General features: G+C 48.5%; 1 protein-coding gene across 1 annotated transcript in view; it reads right to left on the reverse strand.

Annotated features, from left to right (window-relative positions):
* Positions 1 to 10,000, reverse strand: part of LOC126998159 (putative neural-cadherin 2) — a 96,232-nt gene that overhangs the window by 6,916 nt on the left and 79,316 nt on the right. Inside the window, exons 5-8 of the mRNA XM_050859599.1 lie at positions 8,380 to 8,559; positions 7,790 to 7,967; positions 1,393 to 1,626; positions 859 to 1,022 (exon numbers count right to left, since the gene is read on the reverse strand). Coding sequence (XP_050715556.1) covers positions 859 to 1,022; positions 1,393 to 1,626; positions 7,790 to 7,967; positions 8,380 to 8,559 — 756 coding nt within the window. The remainder of the gene's footprint in view (positions 1 to 858; positions 1,023 to 1,392; positions 1,627 to 7,789; positions 7,968 to 8,379; positions 8,560 to 10,000) is intronic.

Below are 10,000 nucleotides of genomic sequence, written 5' to 3' on the forward strand. Positions count from 1 at the left end.
CCTTCAACGTTCAGGCGGTTTCCATACTTGGTTTTGATAGCAACGAGCGTGGAAAATGCAGTTTCACATAGATACGTGGATCCAAACATTGTTAGAATCCGAAGAGCCTGATGTGAGATCAAAGGGTAAACTGGAAGGTACTTGACCCAGAACGTCTCCAAATCCATATCTTTGAAGTCTTCTTTAGCTGTGGAGTTGAACCTCAACTCAAGGAACTCCTCCTGGACTTCATCAGCAACATCAGCTTCCTCACGTACATTGAAATGGGTTCCTGATGAATTTCCAGGCTTCACGCTTCTCGTCTATATCTGGGAAGTATTTGATGAATTCTGCTTTCAAGTCACTTAGATGAGTGATTATTTGTTTCTTTAACTCAGAGTCAAGGTTACTGTGAGCGACAGCAGAATCCAAGTTCCTAAAACTGGCTGTATTTCGCTGCTGAATTCGACATTTCCAGAGGTCGAGTTTGGCCATGAAGGCTCGAATGGTGTCATGATGCATGATAATGTTGATGTTTTTCTCTTGTAGTTTAAGGTTCACAGCATTCAATGCTTCAAAAATGTCCACCAGGTAAGCTAGAGTTATCTGAAAGCCTTCTGACTGGAGTTTGTCATGAAGGTCTGCCTTCTGCTTTGAATCTAGAAATATTGCTACTTCTTCTCGTAGCTCATAAAGCCGTCCAAGAATGTTCCCTTTTGATAGCCATCGTACGTTCGTGTGAAAAACCACTGCTCTACACCCTACACCTTTATCAACACACACACCACTTTCACAAACACACTAACACACGGATCTAACTCTCTCCTACAACTTCTAAAAATACCCTCCTCCTCCTCCTCCTCCGCCCCCTTTACTCACCGCGAAGGCCAACGTGGTGTGGGTGTCGCGGTCTGTCACGGGCAGGCTGGCCAGCGGTGCGTCCCTCGGCTGGTTCTCGCGCACGTGGAGTTGCCAGGAGCGACGCGCGAACCTCGGCGGCGTGTCGTTAACGTCCGTGACCTCCACCAGCACCGTGCCCGTGGCTGGGGGGGATGTGGGGAGTAGGAGTAAGTGGATAGGTAGGTAGGTAAGTGGGTAGGTAGAGGTTGGAAAGTAAGTAGCATATAGGTAAGTAAGTAGGCAGGGAGCACGAAGCGAAAAAAAATAAATAAATAGACGAATAGATAAACGACAATAAATATTTTTACACTCACACCCACACCCACACCCACACACACACACACACACACACACACACCCGCACACACACCTGCATACACACCCACCCCCACACCCCCACTCACACCCACACCCGCACACCCACACCCGCACACCCACACCACACACCCACACACCCACACACACACCCACACCCACACCCACACCCACACACCCACCCACACCCGCACGCACCCTTCAGCCCCCCGCCGTCCGTCGCCGCCACCGTGAGCGTGTATCGCGCCGCCCGCTCCCTGTCGAGGCAGCAGAGCGCCGTGGTGACGAGCCCCGTGCGGCCGTCTACGGCGAACAGCTGCCGCCCGCTGGCCTCGTCCACCACGTTCTTGAGCAGCGAGTAGGTGAGCCGCGCGTGGCCGCCCTCCCGAGGGTCGTCGTTGTCCCGCGCCAGCACCTGGGCCACGGAGGCGCCTGGGGGAGGGGGGCAGGGGGTGAAGGGGTGAAGGAGGAGGAGAAGGAGGGGGAAAAATTAAGAAGAGGGTGAGAGTGAATATATGATGATGAGGAAGAGGAGGAGAAAATTTGGGAGAGGGCGAGGGTGGATATATGAGGAGAAAGTGGAAGCAGAGGAGGAGGAGAAGGAGGGGGAGGAGGAGGAGGAAAAAAGAGAACAAGAAAATACAGTAAGAGGATGGAGAAATAGGAGGAGGAGGAGGAGGAGGAAACATGGAAACGCAGGCAACAGAAAGCCTATTGGCTCATTACGAGGTTGCCCGCTTTGGTGATTTAATCTGCTCGACAGCCTGGGGCCTGGGGAGCAGATGAAAGCACCTCGACATTGAGGAGCAGATGAAAGCGCCTCGATATTGAGGAGCAGATGAAAGCAACTCAATATTCAGTTTACTCCCGACGCAGCGAAGTGACGGTCGATTCTATATTTGAAGGAGTTGATAGTATTCGCATTTACTACTTCTGAAGGAAGATTGTTCCAGTGACGGATGACTCGGTTTGAAAAGAAACTCCTTCCGATGTCTGTGTTACATCGACTAGACTGAATGGGTAAACCGTTATTTCTAGTTCTAAGGTTGGTTTGCAATTCAAAGAAATTGGAGTAATCGACGTTATTGAATTTTTTTAGATACTTGTAGACTTGAATCATATCCCCTCGTAGGCGTCTTTTCTCCATTGTAAAGAGATTGAGTCGTTTGAGTCGTTCCTCGTACGGTTGAGCCCATAAGGTTGGAATCATTTTCGTGGCGCGTTGTTGAATCCTTTCCAGTAAATCAATGTCCTTTCTGTAATTAGGAGACCAGAACTGTACTGCATACTCGAGATGCGGTCTTACCATGGAATATACAAGTATAGCATCACGTCTGGCGTTTTACACTCTAAGTTCCTCGCTATGAACCCGAGCATAGTGTTGGCTTTGTTGTATGCTTTTTTACAGTGATTCGCGTGTTTCAGGTCACTGCTGATAGTGACTCCAAGATCCTTTTCCTCCTGCATCGCTTGCAGAGGTCTCCCATTCATGATGTATGTGTGTTTACTATTTCTGGACCCAATGTGCATGACTTTGCATTTGTCAACATTAAAGGACATTTGCCATTTTTCCGACCATTCGATAATGTGATTGAGGTCTTTCTGAATGATTTCGCAGTCGGTCTTTGTGAGGGCCTTTCCCCCCACCTTAGTGTCATCAGCAAATTTCGATATTGTGGATTTCAGTCCTGATTCGAGGTCGTTGATATATATGATGAAGAGAATGGGTCCCAGCACTGACCCTTGAGGCACTCCACTAGTGACTGGAAGCCAATCGGAAGGCTGTCCGTTGAGTAGTACTCGTTGTTTTCTGTCGGTGAGCCAATCTCTTATCCACGCGATCAGATTGGCTCCAATGCCCGCCGAGTGCAGTTTTTTAAGGAGTCGCTCGTGCGGTACCTTGTCGAAGGCTTTCTGAAAGTCCAGGTATATAACATCACTGGGGATGTGGGCATCCCAGTTCTTATATATACCTTGGAAGAAGTCTAATAAATTCGTTAGGCAGGAGCGCTTGTTTCTGAAGCCATGCTGGGTGTCGGAGATTACATTATTGTCTTCTAGAAACTTAACAAGTTTGTCTCTAATAATCTTTCGAGTATTTTTCCTGCCACTGATGTCAAACTTATGGGCCTGTAGTTTAATGCAACGCTTTTGTCTCCTTTTTTGAAAATTGGTGTTACGTTCGCCATCTCCCAGTCTTCCGGGACCTTTTTCAATTGAACAGACTGGTTGAATATGTTAGTGAGTGGCTGAAGTATTTGTTGTTTAAGCTCTTAATAACCGCGGGGACAAACCGTCAGGTCCTGTTGACTTGTTCGTGTCGAGTTTATCCAAATACTCTTTCACTTCTTGGTCGCATATTGAGTCAATTTTCAGGGGCGTGATTCCCCTCGGCGGGTCAGGGTTCTCGGGCATGGTTTCGATGTTCTCGACTGTGAATACGGATGCGAAGTTACTGTTGAGGATTCTGGCCATCTGTTTACTGTCCTGAGTTGCAGCTCCAGTCTCGTCTGTCAGGGGACCAATATTGGATTTTACTTTCTTTTTCGATCTGATGTATGTGAAGAATTTTTTTGAGTTTGTCTTGATGTCACGCGCTATTTGTTTTTCGTAGTTGCGTTTACTACTCCGAATAAGGGTGCGACAAGCTCTGAGGCTGTTGTGGTACTGAGTACGGGCTTCGGCCGTGTCATTCTCTTTCATTAGGTTATAATTCCTTTTTTAAGTTTACCGCCCTTTTATTTCTCTGGTCATCCACGGTGGATCTACGGCACCATTTACTCGCCTGGGTTTCGTCGGCACTGTAGCCTTTTTCTACTCCCAAAGCTTATCTTTGAAGTTGTTCCACACGTTGTCGATTGTATTGTCGGTTAGGTGAAGTTGGTCCCAGGTCGCGGAGGGAAGCAGCTCACGGGCTAGGTTGAAATTTGCTTTTTTGTAGTCTGGTATCACTGACGGATTGTCTACGAGTTTGTGACTTATGTTGACATTGAAACGGATTAAGTGGTGATCGCAACCGTTAATTTTTTCACCAACTTCACAGTCGCGAATGAGGTCGGGGTCGCTTACTAATACCAGATCCAGCAGATTGTTTTCTCTTGTTGGTTGAGTTACAACTTGAGTGAGGAACGAATCCTCCACCATTTCTATAAGCCTGTTACCCTCTTGATCTCCAGTCAATTTTCCCCAGTCAATGTTAGGGCAATTAAAGTCCCCAATTATTATTGCTTGTTTACTTTGTGTTAAAGAGTGAAGCTCTTCGTACAGGGCAGTGTCATCGGCTGCTTGTTGTTTTGGAGGCCTGTATACGATCGCAAGTGTTAGTTTCTTATTATTCGTTATTTCCACATAGACGGAGTCGTAATTCTCTGCATCCTGTTTGTCTATTTTTATGGCAGGGAGCGTACTTTTTACGTAGCAAATTACTCCTCCTCCTTTCTTGTGCATTCGATTTTTTTGGAAGCTTTCGTACCCGGGAAATGACAGTTCAGATACTAGATGTGCAGAGTTGGCCCAAGTCTCTGTGATGGCTACCACATCTGGTTTCTCAGTTGCAATATACGCCCTAATTTCGTCCTTTTTGGGTAATAGACTGCGTGCATTTGTGTACAAAATGGAAATGTGACTACTGGTTTGGCCGCGTTGAGTTGAATGAGTTCGCTTGTCGGAGGCGTCGTTGGTTACACAGTTTCTTGCAAGCCGCATCGACGCTACGGTTCGGTTGATCAAGGGTTGCTTTGCCTTGCCCTCGCCTCCAGTTTTTGAATAGCTTTTCGAGAAGCTTTCAACTGCATCGTTCAGGAGCCTTCCTAGCCGCGCCGAACCAACCTCGTTCAAGTGGAGTCCGTCCTCCCAAAACAAATCTGGGCGCTGGTTGAAGTGATGCCATGCGTTCGTGAACCCTACGCCTTCATCGTTACATAACTGCTTTAGACTAGTGTTGACGCCGTACGCTTTACTGTTGTTGTATCCGGCGAACGTATTGACTCTCGGTAGAATTCCAGAGACGATGATGTGAGGGGACTTGGTCTTGTATTTCCGAATGACTTGACGGTATTTTGCTAACAGGTCCTGAATTTGAGTTGACTGAAGGTCGTTGGTTCCCGCATGGATCAGATACACTGTGTCGTCCTTCGCATTTACTGAAACTGCATCGACAGCTGATTCAATATCGTCCAGATTGGCCTGGGGATACAGAAACGCTGCCGTGTCAACGTATTCCGACCACAAACCTGTAAGTTGGCCTCTCACCACACTGTCTCCAACTAAATTGACTCTAGTAGTTAGTTTGCCCATACCAGGAAACAGCGTCTGTCTGTACAAGTGACAGCTGGTAGAATGGTCTTGTGATTTCTTCTGGAAGGGCGCGAGGTACAAGGGGAGCGGGGCTAAGGTGGGTTTGGAAGTGGTGGTGGTGTTAGTAGTGGGTGGCTGGGAAAGGGTGGAGGTGAGGTGGATGGAGGGAGATGTGGTATCAGAAGTGGAGGAGGAGGCGGAGGTTGAGTTCGTGTTGGAGGTGGAAGTGGAGGATGGAGTGGTGATGAGGATAGGGGAGGAGTCAAGGGTGTTGGAGGGAGAGGAAGGAGAGCGGGAGAAAGGGGAGTGGTACTGTGGATGGAGGTGGATGGGGTAGGAAGGAGGTGGATGGAGTAGAAGGAATGGTAAGGGTGGCGGCGGGATCAGGCGTTGCAGAGGAGTGGGGTGGTTGAGGCGAGGCAGAGGAGATCGTGTTGGAGGTGGAAGGGGAAGATGGAGTGGTGATGAGGATAGGGAGGAGTCAAGGGTGGTGGAGGGAGAAGAGGAGGGAGTGGATGAGGTAGCAAGGAGGTGGATGGGCGGAAGGAATATTAAGGATGGAGGCGGGTTCAGGCGAGGCAGAGGAGGAGGAGGAGGTATGTAGTTGGGTCAGAACGTCAGAATATGAGTTTGAGGAGGAGGAAGCTGGAGTAGGAAGGGCGGGGAAAGAAGAAGAAGAAGAAGAATGAGGGGTAGGGAGTTGAGGGAAGGCCATCATGGTGTCCCAGATCAACGCATTGGAGCGTTGTAGTTCCTCGTTGGTTGTTTGTAGTGCCTGAATACGTAAGTCTAAGACACAGTACCTACACATCGAGTCGCTGGCTTGGTAATGAATCGCAGCATATTTCTTTGAACAATTACAGCAATTGAGATAGTTGGACGGCATGATTACTTCTTTTTTTAATTTTTATTTACTGTTGCAAGACGATATAATTCTGTGCTTTACAGTTAAGATGAATTTTGTATCCGCGTGGACTAAGGTCAACACCTGGAGGGAGGCGGCTTTAAATCGGTCGAGTCACGCGGGAGAGTTTGAGGTGTGGCGTCTATGAGGGCCCGCACGTGTTTTCCCTCCGGGATTAAAATTCTCTGGGCAGGAAAATGAAGTGAAGTAAAGGTGTAGAAGAGGAAGGTGAAGAGGTGTAGGGAGAGGAAAGTGTGGAGAAGTGAAGATGTGAAAGAGGTGTCATATGTGTAGCAGGGAAGGTGTGTAAGTGTATGTGTAAGGAGGGCAGGTGTAGGTATAGGACAGGTGTGTGGGTGTGCAGGTGTGTCGTGTGTGTGGGAGAGAGGGAAGAGGAAGTGAAGGAATGGATTAATTAGATGAAGGAGGAGAGGGAGGGAGAGTAAAAAAAAGTGAACAAAAATGAAGTAGTTGAGGAAGATTTGTTTATGGAAGGAAGGTGAAGGAAGGGAGAGGTGAAGAAGGAAGGAAGGAAGGAAGGAGCAGGTAAAGAAGGAAGAGGGAAGGGTAAGGGAATTAGTAAAGAATGGATAAATAAAGAAATTAAAGGAAGATGGTGAAGGAGGTGAAGATATCATAGACGAAGGAGGAGGAGGAGGAGGAGGAGGGTGAAGGAGAAATAGGAAGAGGAAGGAAGGGAAAGGAATGCAAGGAAGGTGGAAAAATGGATGAAGAAAGAATAGAATGAAGGAAGAAGGGCGAAGAAGAAGAAGGAGGTAAAGAAGAAAGAAGGAAAGGTGAAGGAAATGGCAAAGAATGGTTAGTAGATAAAGAGGAAGAAGGATAATGAAGGAAGATATAAGAGTGAAGGAGGTGAAGAAATGGTAGATGAAGGAGGAGGAGGAGGAGGAGGAGGAGGAGGAGGAGGAGGAGGAGTGAAGTAACCCCTCCACTCCCCACCTCCTCCTCCTCAACCTAACACATCTTTTCCTACCTCCCCATCCCCTCCCTTTCCCCTTCCCTTCACTCCCCTTCCTTACATATCCTAACACAACCCCCCACTTAGCACCCCATCACCCTCACTCATTTCCCACACCTCCCTCCTCCCCCAATCCCTTCATCCCCTCCCTCTCTCCTCCCCTTCCCCCTCTGCTTCTCCTTCCTCCTCCCCCACTTCCCCCATCCTCTCCCCTTCTCCCTCCCCACTTCCCCCATCCCCTCCCCATCTTTCCCCCCATCCTCCTCTCCCCCTCTTCATTCCCCACTTCCCCCATCCCTCCCCCTGTCTCCCCTATTCCTCCCCCTCTCTCCCTTCTTCCTTCCCCACCTCTCCACACTCCCCACCCCATTCCCCTTCCTTACACACCATTCCAACACACCACCTCCCCCCCTCACCCCTGGGCGCGTCCTCGGGCACGGCCACGGCCAGGCGCGGCGTGGGGAAGTACGGCGCGTTGTCGTTGACGTCCTTGAGGTTGACATGCACGTGCGTGGCGGCGCTCAGCTCCCCGTCCGTGGCCACCACGCGCAGGCGCCACTGGGGGCGGCCGTGGGGCGGGTCCCGGTCCAGCGGCTGGGGGGTGGGGGAGGAGGAGGAGGAGGAGGAGGAGGAGGGGAAAAAGTAGGCAAGATTATAGGAAACGAGGAGGAGGAGGAAGACGAAAGGAAGAGGAGTAGGAGGAAGGGAAGGAGGAGGATGACGAGGTGAAAGATAAAGGGGGGAGAAGGAGGAGGAGGAAGAGGAGGAGGAGGAGGAAATGTAGGGATGGAGTTGGAGGTAGAAAAGGAGGAGATAAGGAAGAAGAAGCAGAGGTAGGGGAGGAGGAGGAGGAGGAGGAGGAAAAATAATCAGAACAAATTGATTGCATGTATACATCATCTCTCTCTCTCTCTCTCTCTCTCTCTCTCTCTCTCTCTCTCTCTCTCTCTCTCTCTCTCTCTCTCTCTCTCTCTCTCAGCATCCTTCAGCATCCTACAATCCTTACCTTCAGGAGATAGATGTCACCTGATGTAGGATGGATGGAGAAGCTTGGACTCGAGGATGCGGAGGAGGGGGAGGAAGAGGAGGAGGAAGAGGGGGAGGAGGAGGGGGAAGTTACGCCATCCCCAGAGAGCGTGTACCGTACTCTCCCCCACTCCCCAGCATCCCCATCCTTCGCCCGTACCTGTGGGGGGGGAAGGGGAGGAGTGATTAAGATGAGAAGGGGAGATGGGGAAGAAGGGAAAGAGGAAAGGAAGAAGGAGGAGGAGAGGAAATGTAAGGGAGATTGGGAAGAGCAGGTAAGGAAGAGTGAGGGAGGAAGGAAGGAAGAGAAGGAGGAGGAGAATGAGTAAAAGGGAAGAGGAGGAAGAAGGAGGGTAAGGAAGAAACAACGGTGTGGGAGGGAGAGAAAAGAGGGAGTGAGGGAGGGAGAGATGAGACAGGGAGAGACAGGTGAGGGATGTGAGAGGAAGGAAAGAAGAGAGGGAAGAAAAAGAGGAAGGGAAGAAGAAGGAAGAGAAAAATCATGTTAGCTAGAATGAGGAAGAGGAAAGGAGGGAAGAAGAAAAGGGAGAAAAAGTGGGTAAAGAAGAAAGAGGAAAAGGGAGGAGGAGGAGGAGGGAGGAAGAGAGGAAGAAAGAGGATTGGGAAGGAAGAGAAACGGGTGAGAGAAGAGAGGAAAAGAAAGAGGAGGTAAGGGAAGGAGAGAGGAAGAAAGGGAGGGGAGGGATAATAAAGGGTAGAGAATGAAGGAAAGGAAACAGGAGAAAAAAAGGATAATGAGGGAATAGATGAGACAGGACAATAAACGAAGGAGAATAAGCAGAAGATCATAACAAGAAAGAAAAGGAATGTAATGGGACAAGAAGCGATAAAGAAAAGGAAGAAAAGAAATAAGAAGAAAGAGAATGAACAGAGAGCAACAGGAAATAGACGAACGGGAAGAGAGAAAATAAATAATAAAAAAAAGATAATAAAGAAATGCGAAAAATAGACAAGAAAAAGACAGCAATAAATACCACGAACAAGAGATAGATAGATAGATAGATAGAGAGATAGATAGATAGATAAAGAGATAAAGGGGGAGAGAGAGAGAGAGAGAGAGAGAGAGAGAGAGAGAGAGAGAGAGAGAGAGAGAGAGAGAGAGAGAGAGAGACAGAGAGAGAGAGTCATAGAGAGAGAGAGAGAGAGAGAGAGAGAGAGAGAGAGAGAGAGAGAGAGAGAGAGAGAGAGAGAGAGAGAGAGAGAGAGAGAGAGAGAGAGAGAGAGAGAGAGAGAGAGAGAGAGAGAGAGAGAGAGAGAGAGAGAGAGAGAGAACAAAGACAGTGACAGGGAAAGAAATCCAGGACATGGGAAAGGATTTAGAGACGAAAGGGAAGAAGAGGAAGACGAAGATAAAGATGGACAGACGAAGGACGAGAAGGAAAATTGAAGAAAAGGAAACGAAAGAGAGGAATGATAAATATGAGATAAAGAAGACAAGTGGAAGGAAAATAGACAGAGAGAGAGGAAAAGAGAGGAGCAGGAAGAAAGAAGAATAAAGAGAAAGAGAAAGAGGAAGAGAAGAAGAAATGGGAAATAGAAAATGAGACAAATGGAAAGAATGGAAAATGGAGGAACTGAAA

Source organism: Eriocheir sinensis, chromosome 2 (assembly GCF_024679095.1).
Source record: "Eriocheir sinensis breed Jianghai 21 chromosome 2, ASM2467909v1, whole genome shotgun sequence".
NCBI classification, from domain to species: Eukaryota; Metazoa; Arthropoda; class Malacostraca; order Decapoda; family Varunidae; genus Eriocheir; species Eriocheir sinensis.